The sequence below is a fragment of the Corythoichthys intestinalis genome, chromosome 8 (genome assembly GCF_030265065.1).
Source record: "Corythoichthys intestinalis isolate RoL2023-P3 chromosome 8, ASM3026506v1, whole genome shotgun sequence".
In the NCBI taxonomy this organism is placed as follows: Eukaryota; Metazoa; Chordata; class Actinopteri; order Syngnathiformes; family Syngnathidae; genus Corythoichthys; species Corythoichthys intestinalis.
The window spans coordinates 14,838,954-14,851,048 of NC_080402.1; the positions used below are offsets into that span (position 1 = coordinate 14,838,954).

A 12,095-nucleotide genomic window follows, 5' to 3' on the forward strand; every position below is an offset into this window, starting at 1 on the left:
CATATTTACACAAAATTAAAGGTTAGTAAACACTGTAATGAACGTTTCTCACCAGCTACGAGAGTTAACTCTAGCATGTTTAGTGTGTCTAGCGGTTGTGGAACATGTTTTTCTCCCTGGCAACTGTCTGTGTTGAGAAAGAGAATGTGTGCATAATGTAAACATGATTCGAGTCATACACACGTGCTTTTTATGGAAAAATTATTTTTAAATTATTTTAAATTATTTTTGTTCTTATTGTAATAATGTTGAGCTGTAGGTTTAGACTCACCAAAAGGACTGCATTTATTTTAATTTTATTTAGAATACTTTTTTTTTTTTTTAAATTTATTTTAACTTAACATTATGCTTAAATTCCAATTTGCTAACATGTTTTGAAAAATAAAAATCCTGTTCAATCGAAATGTTTTTTTTTATTTTTATTTTTTTTTATTTTATACCCAGATATCTCAAAGTAACACATTTTAGAACTATAATTGCAATACTGTGATATCGTAAAACCGTGATATATTGGCTTAAGATTATCATACAGTCAGAATCTAATACCGGCTAGGCATGTGCTGGTTACAGGTTCCAAGGTTTAGCGTGGTATGAAAACTTCAGTTTCTTATTTTTTTAATGTCCCAAAAATTAACATGAAAAGTAACATCAGTTACTAGAGATGCCGATCAATCGGGTCCGATCACGTCATATTCAAAGTATCGGAATCGGCAAAAAAATATCGGACATGCGTTTTTTTAATATATATATATATTTTTTAATTAAATCGTTTTCTAATTGTATCTAATGTTACAGACATAATGTGTTACACTCATCCAGAGTTTTTAGCTTTGGCCTAAGGTAGGGTTATCAAATTTATCCCGATAATGGCGGTAATTAATTTTTTTTAAAAATGTATCACGTTAAACGCACACGTTAACGCAATTAATGCATGCGCTGCAAGACCCACTTACGCATTGTCGCGCTTAATCTGTAATAGCGCCATTTTACCTATGGAGAGAGCTAAAACGCAGCGTAAAAGGACTAGAGTGAATTTTGGAAGCCTTTGGAACCTTTTTTTAATTGGCTTACAATCCCTCTCCCTACAATTAGATATATCGTGGGAAGCAAGGTAGTAATTGATCTTCTTCTTAACACCCTATGTTATTTCCGAACGCAGAGAAGATATATCAATTGGTAGCACTACGCACAGTCATGGTTCCACTTCCCATCATGCATTTGGGCATGGCTACAGTATCATTTACTGAAAGCTGAACAAATACACTAGATGGCCATATTTAGTCACAATATACAAAGTCACATTTGTCCTTTAAGAATTACAAGTCTTTCTATCCGTGGATCCCTCTCACAGAAAGAATGTTAATAATGTAAATCCCATCTTGAGGATTTATTGTCATAATAAACAAATGTACTTATGTACTGTATGTTGAATGTATATATTCGTCCGGGTTTTATTCATTTTTTTCTTGATGCATTTCCAAAATGTATATGATCGGGAAAAATTATCGGGAATGATTGGAATTGAATCGGGAGCAAAAAAAAAGCAATCGGATCAGGAAATATCGGGATTGGCAGATACTCAAACTAAAACGATCGGGATCGGATCGGGAGCAAAAAAACATGATCGGAACAACCCTATCAGTTACTCTCCTGAGTAACTAATTACTCTTCCAATGAGGTAACTGAGGTACTAGCTCAATTACTTTTTGGGAGAAGTAATTTGTAATTGTAACAAACAATTTTTTTTTTAAAGTAAGATTAACAACTGATCTTTTTTTTTTTCCCTGATCATTTTTTTTTCTCTGATCATTTTTTTTTCTTCATTGCCTTGATGTACGCAGGCTCCTGACTATAAGCTTTTATTAGCTTCTTAAGGAGACCTGACTCACACATAATCTTGGTTCAGCACTATGATATGATGTACAATTTGTAAATATGAATGTGTGTGAATAAACTGAATTGAATTGAACAACACTGGTCAGGTTAAATTACAAAAGGCCCAAATAAAGAATTGATATCCCAGGTGTAATCCAGTGAAAAAGTAGAGTAAATTCATTTTTGTAAAAAGCAGTAAAAAGCAAAATATTCACTGCATAAAATTTACTAAATGAATAGATATGCATACATACCCATTGTTTGCCTAGTCTAGATTAACGGTCTGAAGTGGCATCCACAAATAAACTCCTTAGTTTAAAAAAAAAAAAAAAAAGACTTAATTTGTTGAGACTATTTTCATCATTGCACATTTTCTAGTGAGCCAATAAAGAGAAAACAGCAGATAATGCTTGATTCAACCTGCTAGCTCAGTAGGGCAAATTAATTGTCATTCGCAGTTCAGCCACATTAAAAGCCAAGAATATTTTTTTAAGGAGGGTGAGAATGTATTTGAAAATATTTCCCTTTAACATCTGTAACTACTGAGGTAGCCTTAAAAATAACATTATTTGAGTTTTGGCTATTTATACAGTCAGGCCTTCTGGGTGGGTTTTCTCCCTGATTTTGCCCGGGCATGTTCACAATTTGTCTGGGCAAGTTTGAGTGCGAACCCCAAGGGGTAACCTGAATCCTCTGTAGTCGCCTGCAGTACCAGAGATTGCCACTGCAGGCTGGCTTCAAAACAGAGCAATCTCCCATTTACTTCCATAATAAAATAAAACCTTCGATTTTACCATCAAAATAAATCTGGTACAAATTTGGTCTGTATATAGACACCATTGCTTCAAAAAAAAAAAAAAAAAAAAAAAGTTTTTAATGCATGACTGCCAAATATCAAACTTGCCAACGATTTAGTTGTTCGTTCATGGCGCGATAAATTATGTACCCTCAATATTCATTTGAGCAACATATTTCTCTCTCTGTGTTAGAAAAATAGCTCTCTGATTAATTCAAAATTAACATAAAATAATTAAATAAGAATAAAAGAGCTTTTCTGCTGCAGAAAGTGGTGTATGATACTATTTTGACATCAATCTATGTCCAAGTGACTATGTGGCCAAATATTGCCGATAAAGATACTATCCAATATCTAAGGAAATCAAATTGTAATCAACAATGACACTATCAGTTATTGTGAGTTCTGGAAAAAATATCCTAAAAAGTTGTTATCATGACTGGCCTACTATAGTGTATGATGAAATGACGTATAGGAAGAATGTCAGTTTACCTGACTCTGAAGGAGAGGAATCCTTGCCATGCTCCATGTTGTTAACCATCTTAGGACAGACTCTCTTAAACTCTTGCATCCGTATGATCAATTTTTCTTTAGCTCCACATGCATTTTCAGTTGTCTGTTCTGGAGCTAGTACAACTCGTGGATGATGCTCACCCTTGACCGTAATCCCCATGACCTGATGTGCATGACCAGTTTGTGATTGCGCAGTGACACGATGATGCTCAGAGACAGTCTCGTATCTTTCATGGTCTCCATCCTTGGCCTGACTTGATGCCTGGTCAGACCGTTTTTGTTTTGTCTCGACTCCTTTCTTGCGGGAACGTTTTAACAGCTTTGAGCAGAGGTCAACAAAGTCCTGGTCCGAGTCGTTCATGGCTTTTTTTGTCACCTTGAAAAGTTTACACCAACATGTACTCGGCGTTGGCATATATCCATATCAGAAAGCTGATGCAAAACCATCTCGCAGTTTGAGTCAAGGTTCCAAACGGACTTTTATAAGAAAGAAAGAGGAATTACATAGATGCAGCGGTCCTAAAAATGAGTAAAATGCCTTATTACCAGACTTTCAGCCTTAACGTTGCGCCTCATCCTTTTTTAAATTGCCAGCAGTCACTCTAGGGACAGTGTTTCGAAATTACATTGGCTTGTTTTCGTTTCAAAGCAATGGCCAACCCGGGGTTTCCTCCCTTTACTTCCGGTCACGTGACAGGAAGCAAGTAATGCTTTACATCCGGGTCATACACAATCCATTACGCTTTTTTATTATTAACAAGAAACAAATTAACAATCAACAATACAACAACAACAAAAAAAAACAATACAAAATAAAAAATTCTGTAATCAATTACTCAAAAAAAGTTCTAGTTTTAACAAATGTAAATTGTTTTTCGGCTTTCAAATTGATTTTTTAAAACAGATTTATGTAGCATGCAGTTTCGTTATGAAGAGGAGAAATGAAAGGTGACTGCTTGCTTAGTTTTGATAATAAAACGAGTGGATTAATAATAAAAATATGGTCACTCTTGAGATTTTTATATAAACAAAAAAATTATATTTTCCCATTTGAGTTCTAAGTCCACATGGAGATTCTTGCTGATGAAATTGCAAAATTCCAAAATTTATTGGAAAAATAGCAGGTCCAAAAAAGGTGCTGAACTGTCTCTGGATGATTTCCACGAAACGAACAGTTTGTATCAAAGTCCCGCTTGAATTTTTCATTTAATGGTTTGCAGTAGGGTTGTTCCGATCATGTTTTTTTGCTCCCGATCCGATCCCGATTGTTTTAGTTTGAGTATCTGCCGATCCCGATATTTCCCGATCCGATTGCTTTTTTTTTTTTTGCTCCCGATTCACTTTCAATCCTTCCTGATAATTTTTCCCGATCATATACATTTTGGCAATGCGTTAAGAAAAAAATGAATAAAACTCGGACGAATATATATATTCAACATACAGTACATAAGTATTGTATTTGTTTATTATGACAATAAATCCTCAAGATGGCATTTACATTATTAACATTCTTTCTGTGAGAGGGATCCACGGATAGAAAGACTTGTAATTCTTAAAGGATAAATGGGACTTGCTCCTTTTATCTCTATACATAGATAAAACGGCGCCATTATAGATTGAACGCGACAATGCGTGAGTGGGTCGTGCAGCCCGTGCGGTAATTGCATTAAATAATTTAACGTGATTAATTTTTTAAAAATTAATTACCGCCGTTAACGCGATAAATTTGATAGCCCTAATTTAAGCCAAAACTAAAGACTCTGGATGAGTGTAAGACATTTTGTCTGTAACGTTAAATACAATTAGAAAACGATTCAATTAATATATATATAATTTAAAAAAGGCATGTGTGATATTTTTATGCCGATTCCGATACTTTGAAAATGACGTGATCGGACCAGATCGATCGGGACATCTTTAGTTTGCAGGATAGAATCTACGGATGATATTGAAAGAGGCTTCTTTGACCTTATTTGTCAATAGAAACATGTTGGGGATAGTCCATACCTTAGACGAAATTATATCTCCAACAAATTGATTCCAAAAAGACTTAACATATGGTGTGGATCTTAGTTCATTCTGAAATACAGAACGAACAGATCTATTCCAATTTTTTTATGTAGCAAACATAATTTCCCTACACTTGAATTTAGTATATTTGGAGAAAATACATTTTACTATGGCAAGTTTGTATTTCTGCACAGCATAATGATAGCTGAAGGAATTGCATCATAAACAATGGCATATTGCTGAGGTCTAACTGGGAACTGAAAAAATTCCAAAAACTCCACATAAGACATAAGGTCCCCGCTGCCATCAAAAAGTTGAGGCACAAAAATGATTTTTTTCTGCTTCCAATTGTCCAAGAATAAAGTATATTAGATATCAATTAATGATACTAAGCTAAAAATGACATTTTGAATAGTAAATATAATTAATTACCTTTGTTTTATGGCTTGGTTGAAACAAAAGTGGTTACCCGACGTCTGTAAACGTGGCTTTCCAGGGTAAAACGGACAAATTAAAAATAGTCCGGGGCCAAATGCGCCATGAATCTGCTATTGCAGCATATAGACATATTGTTCCATCATACACAGCAGTTGTTTTAGCTTAAAATACAGCAGTTTCTTTTAAAGAGGAGTGCAAGAGCAGAAACTGCTTATTCAGTCTTGTCTGTGTTTTCCGCCATATGCAAACATATGGCAAACAAGTAAGATTTTGTGAATTGTGATAGTGTTAGTATTAGGGCTGTCAAAATTATCGCGTTAACGGGCTGTAATTAATTGTTTTTAATTAATCACGTTGAAATATTTGACGCAATTAACGCACATGCCCCGCTCAAACAGATTAAAATGACAGTACAGTGTAATGCCCGCTTGTTATTTGTTTTTTGGTGTTTGGCGCCCTCTGCTGGCACTTGGGTCCAACTGATTTTATGGGTTAGTACCATGAGTGAGCATGGTGTAATTATTGACATCAACAATGGTGAGCTACTAGTTTATTTTTTGATTGAAAATTTTACAAATTTTAATAAAACAAACATTAAGAGGGGTTTTAATACAAAATTTGTATAATTTGTACTAACATTTATCTTTTAAGAACTGCAAGTCTTTCTATCCATGGACCACTTTAAGAGAATGTTAATAATGTTAATGCCATCTTGTTGATTTATCGTTAGAATAAACAAATACAGTACTTATGTACCGAATGTTGAATGTATATATCCGTCTTGTGTCTTATCTTTCCATTCCAACAATTTACAGAAAAATATGGCATATTTTATAGTTTGAATTGCGATTAATTACGATTTTTAAGCTGTTATTAACTTGATTAAAAATTGTAATCGTTTGACAGCCCTAGTTAGTATAAATATTTTTGATAATTATAATTAAAAAAAAAAGAAAAAAAAACGGGATTTGTGCTGTTACAGAGCTACGTGTAGTGTTATGCCCTTTAGATACAGCACCCTTTTATCGTATGTTGAATTTGGCATTCCACTTACCTTTTAAAAGCACTGGTTAGAAATATTTTTTTTCTCTCTGACATGATTACAGTCATACATTATCTGTATGAGCTGAATCAGTCATGTTCAATTTAAATGGTGTGCATTAGGAAATATTTCTCACAGCAACTGTGAAAGATGCTATAAATTCTCACCCGAGTGCAACCTAAATTGCGTGCAACATTACTTGCTCACTTCTAGTGACGTGGTTGTAAATAAAATCAACTAACCCTTTGTAGCGAATTCAATGGTTTCCACATCTCCGTGTCCAAAGGGATTGGATGGCTAGCATCGTCAGGGGCACTGAAAGATGAGCATTCACACCCTTTCCTCACAGTTTGAACAAATTAAACAATGGTAGCCAATGAGAAAAAAATACTGTAAAGACTAATCCAAGCAAAATGACCGGAAGTACCCCATCCGCCATTGCTGGGGTGTGCCACCCGCAACACACACAGCCAGCAGATGGCAGCAGCTAACGTTATTGTGTACGTTAACTGAGCCCATCCTGTCACCCCCCCAGGGATCCAAGGTGGTCCCGCGGTCCACCCGCACCCCCATCAACCGGCCTTCAAGGAGTGGAAGATTAATAATTGAGACCTGGTCAGGATTTAACAGTCTGGGTCATGTTAACCACACGTGTACTACCAATATATACAACACTTAGCAAAAAGTATGGAATCACCTGTCTCGGACGAGCACTCTCATTTTATTATGTAGAACAAACTCGGATAAAAGCTTGAAAAAATTATGAATTAGTATTATTAGCATTCTGAAACACTAAAAGAAAAGAATTAAAAAAAACATTGTGGTGGTTAGTAAATGTTACTTTTATAAAGCAAGTGCAGGGAAATATAGAATCACTCCATTCTGAGGGAAAATATATGGAATCATGAGAAACAAAGAAATTACAATCAAAACATCACTATTATTTAGTTGCAACACCTCTGGCTTTTATGACAGCTTGCAGTCTGAGGCATGGACTTGATGAGTGACACAGTATTCATCAATTTGGTGCTAACTCTCTGATTGCAGTTGCCAGATCATTCTTGCAGGTCGGAGCCTTGCTGTGGACCATTTTTTCAACTTCGACCACAGGTTTTCAATAGGGTTAAGATCTGGGCTATTTGCAGGCCATGACATCGACTAGATGAGCCTCCAAGGAATGCTTTAACAGTTTTAGCTCTGTGGCATGATGCATTGTCATCTTGTAAAATTATTTCATTATCCCCAAACATATTTTCAATTGAAGGGATAAGAAAGCTGTCTGAAATTTCAATGTAAACTTGTGCATTTATTGAAGATTTAACCACAGCCATCTTGCCAGTGCCTTGCCTGACATGCAGGCCCATATCATCAACGACTGAGGGAATTTTGAGGTTCTCTCCAAGGTGTGATAACTGCACTGTTTTTAACTGCTGACTAACAAGCAGATCTAATCTGATGCAGGGGCCCAATTGAGGAAAGGAAATTGACTGGGTGTGTCTGTATATTCTACTCAAAATGGAGTGATTCCATATTTTCTTCAGAATGGAGTGATTAATTTTTTCCCTGCACTTGCTCTATAAAAGTGACATTTACTGACCACCACTATGTTTTTCGTTCATTTCTTTTAGTGTTTCTGAATGCCAAGGAGTTGCACTTTTGAACTAATTCATTATTTTTTCAAGCTTTTTATCAGAGTTTGTTCTATATAATAAAATGTCTGAGTGAGTGCTCATCAGAGACTGGTGATTCCATACTTTTTGCTACGGGTTGTATACACCACAGTATTGTCGCCTATTTATTAAGGGAAGTTGTTGTCTTGCCCTTAAAGGTACACATTTAGAAAAATGTGCAGATGTGCAAATTTGTCATTAATCTTCATCTGAAACAATCTAAAATACTGTAGTTGTGATCCTTCTTGGTTTAGTCAATGGAGTTTAGTTCAACTGTTGCAGTTTATTTAACAATATGGTATAGAAGTAAGAAATGAACCTTTATACCAGTTTGTACAGTGTTTTCGTTCTCTCGCAGTTATATTTATAGTATTTTCCATAATATGTGGATTTACAATAGGAGAAAGAGCAAACCCTTCCCACCTTTTCAAGTTTTTGCGTGATAGGGATAAATGAAGGTTGTTGATTCCAAAGATGGTGCTTCCATTTTCAGTTTAGTGTGTAAACTAAAGGGTGGGTTATCCTTGCACCACATATTAGGGTACTGGTCTCTTTCTCCCACTCTCTTTACACTTTACAATAGTTGTATAGTGAAAAAACATGACAGTTTCCTTTTTTTATGTCAAAGTAACAATTTTCTACAACAGCAAATCAAGTGTTTCCAACTTCCAGGGATCCGAGTTGGAGGCTGCAAATCTTAGATTTAGGGGGTTTGTGAAACCAATGGGATCTGGGATTCTTTAGGTCAACGTGAGGTTTCCCTCCGTGTCTTCATGTGCACCTGTAATTGTGTCTGTGTAAACAACCTGCCACAGTCCACATTTCCTATTTTAATACAACTGAGTGCTCTTCATACACACAGACAAGAAGAGATAGGTCTCAGTCCCTCAGAACATTATGTTGGAGTAATGGTATATGACCACAAATGCCAGGAACAACAGCTTGAGAACAGAACAAAAACCTGGCTCAGCTCCCAGACAAACTTAAACACAAAAGGTTGTTTCTTTTTTCCTAATGGTACAAAAGATATGAATAATATAATGCAATTGTACATTTTCTTTAGAAAAAAACACAAACTATGAGGATGGTATGAAATCACACCAATAACCAACCGAAAACAAATTGCGTATTCAACACATTTGGTCTCAACCAAAAAATATATTCTTAGTGACTTAAATTGCATTTCAAGAAGCGAATTGCAAACCCCGTTACATTTTTCAGGAAGGGGCGCTGGACTTTTTCTTCTTTCCTCTACCAAATTCTCCTTTTTGTTTTTACAACAGTTTTTTCCCCATACAGGTACAAAAATGCGCTCAATAGTAGAAAGAACAAACAAAGCCCTCTTAGATAAAGAGTCTGAGGGAATTCAGGAAGAATTTAGCAAGGGTCCCAGGTACTGAGACGTGGTGGTTCTTCATTCCCCAGCAGAAATGCTACAATCCCTCCACAAACTTCTCTAGAGTGTCTCCTGTAGCATCTCCCACCATATTCAAGTCACTATTTAGTACCCCTCTGTTGGGAGGGTTAAGCTGGGGTAGCATGGCGCTTTGTTCTGGTGTCCCCAAGTGTCCCTGTTCCATGGAACTTGAAAGTCCAAGTCCATGATGGGGGGAACTGGAGTGGGGTGGAGGCGGGTGCTGCGGTGAAGGCTGGGGCTGGTTCTGTATCTGCGGCGAGGGACTGGAATGTGGTGGTGGTTGCGAGGGTGGGCAGGGGGACTGAACTGGCGCAGGGGAACGGACTTGATTGCTGAGACTGTTGGCTAGTGAGGGCTGACCAGGGAGATGCTGCCCACCTTGTGGCTGACTGCCAAGCAGGTGGGTCTGGGGGCTCAGGGGGCTGGGCTGGGCAGGAGAGGCCATTTGCGGCTTGAGGACAGCCTGTTGCTGCGGGAGATGTTGCTGCTGCTGTTGTTGTTGTTGTTGCTGCTGCTGCTGAAGCAACCGTTGATGCATTAGTTTCTGAGCAGGGTCCATTCCCATGCTTTGCTGAGCCATCTGAGCCATGGGTGGTAGCTGGCCCATTGGTCCTCCTGCTGCTCCTGCACCTGCTTGCATGGCCTGCATCTGTTGTTGCTGCATGCGAAGCTGGGAGTAAGTAGCTGCTGTACCCTGGGCTTGGGCAGGGAACTGACCGGGGTGTCCCTGAGGCATCACTCCTTGTTGCTGCTGCTGTTGTTGCTGCTGCTGTTGCTGCTGCCTCAAGAGTTGCCGACGATATAGCTCTTGAAGCTGCGGGTTGGTGTTGTGAGCTGCGTTCATCAGCTGCCCTTGAGCGCCCATCGCTGCCATACCCTGAGCAGGAGTCTGCTGAGGTTGCGGAGATGGCATCCCTGGCCTTTGCACCGCACCTCCCGGCATAGCCATGGTCTGCATTGTGGGCAAACCTTGCTGCTGGCCTGCTTGCTGCTGCGGCTGGTTGGCGTGGTACTTGGCTGTTCGTTGCTTGATGAACGCAGCCATTAGCTGGGGGTTTGATTTGAGGATGTTGAGGACTTGCTGCTGCTGCTGAGGTGAGCTGGGGGACTTGAGGGTACGGAGGAGATCTTGGAGGGCATTGGGGGCTATGGCACCAGGTCTCTGCGGTGCCTGTGGCCTCGCACCAGGTTGCTGTGGAATTAGCATCCTCTGGCCAGGAGGTTGCTGTCCTGGGGTCATCATGGCTCGCTGCATGGTCATGGCCTGCGGGGGTGTCTGGCCCGGGACAAGACCTGGTTGTTGAGTCTGTGCAGCCTGCATGGGGCCTGCAGGTCCAGGCCATTGACCTGACGCCATGTTTGTTTGCATGACTTGCGGTCCCCGAGGACCTGGTACCATTTGCATGGGTGGTTGCATTGGTCCCGCCATACGCTGCTGTGGCTGCTGAGGGTTCATGGGCAAGCTGTTCATGTTGACCAGATAGTTCTGCTGGTTCTGTTGGGCCTGTGCCATTAACTCAATGTGGCGTGCCATCTTGACAGCGGCGAGGGGAGGCTGCTGCTGAATTTGTTGCGGCTGAGGTGGCTGTTGGACAGGGGACGGTTGCTGATGCAAAGGAGAGGCTTGCGGCCCTGGTTTACCCTGGGGCACGGCTGCTGGCGGCTGCCCGCTACGAGGTGCGTTGGGGAAAGAGGGGGACATGACGCCGGCCGAGTTGGGCGTCTGAGGCTGATTGGACAGCGGCTGCTGTGGCGTCTGGGGTGTGTTGGGCTGAGGGTGGGAAGTAGGAGTTGTCGGAGCAGCCGGCGGGGACGGTAGAGGCATGGTTCTGCCTTGCATTGTAGCCATTCTTCTCCTCATCAAGTGAGCCTGCTGCAGCCTGTGTTGCAGCTGCTGCTGCCGTAGCTTATGTTTGATATTCAGGCAGAACGGCACCGGACACTTATTCTCCTGACAGTTCTTTGCATGGTAACAGCATAAAGCAATAAGTTGCTTGCACACAGGACAGCCGCCGTTTGTTTTCCGCTTGCAGCACTTGGTGTGCTGTACCACTCTCTTCATCTTTTGGCAGGACGGTAGAGAGCAATTGGCGTTGCGGCACTGACAAGCGTGAACAAGCGACTGGATGCAGCGTTGAATGCTCAAACGCCGACTTTCCTGGGGGCTCTTTGAGGCCTCGCCACTCTGGCTGTTGTTGTCATCATCCAGGCCGAGACCCCATTTGACCATCTGGTGCTCATGGCCCTTTGCGTTATAACAATTAATACAAAGGTCAAAGTCCTGCGGAAAGGAAGGGACAAGTTAGATAACGCAAGCATTACAAACATTCATCA

The 12,095-nt window shown here is 39.7% G+C and overlaps 2 protein-coding genes across 4 annotated transcripts in view; both read right to left on the reverse strand.

The window, feature by feature from the left end:
* slx4 (SLX4 structure-specific endonuclease subunit homolog (S. cerevisiae)) overlaps positions 1 to 3,858 on the reverse strand; it is a 33,484-nt gene extending 29,626 nt beyond the window's left edge. Inside the window, exons 1-2 of the mRNA XM_057843047.1 lie at positions 3,731 to 3,858; positions 3,164 to 3,661 (exon numbers count right to left, since the gene is read on the reverse strand). Of these exons, the coding sequence (XP_057699030.1) occupies positions 3,164 to 3,599 (436 nt within the window). The 5' untranslated portion in view covers positions 3,600 to 3,661; positions 3,731 to 3,858. The remainder of the gene's footprint in view (positions 1 to 3,163; positions 3,662 to 3,730) is intronic.
* Positions 3,859 to 7,933: 4,075 nt separating this feature from the next.
* The window catches only part of crebbpa (CREB binding protein a), a 73,790-nt gene continuing 69,628 nt past the window's right edge, over positions 7,934 to 12,095 (reverse strand). The window contains exon 31 of one of the 3 annotated variants that reach the window (XM_057843042.1): positions 7,934 to 12,042. In XM_057843042.1, coding sequence (XP_057699025.1) covers positions 9,778 to 12,042 — 2,265 coding nt within the window. In that variant the 3' untranslated portion in view covers positions 7,934 to 9,777. The remainder of the gene's footprint in view (positions 12,043 to 12,095) is intronic. The other 2 variants (XM_057843041.1, XM_057843043.1) reach the window with 2 other exon arrangements.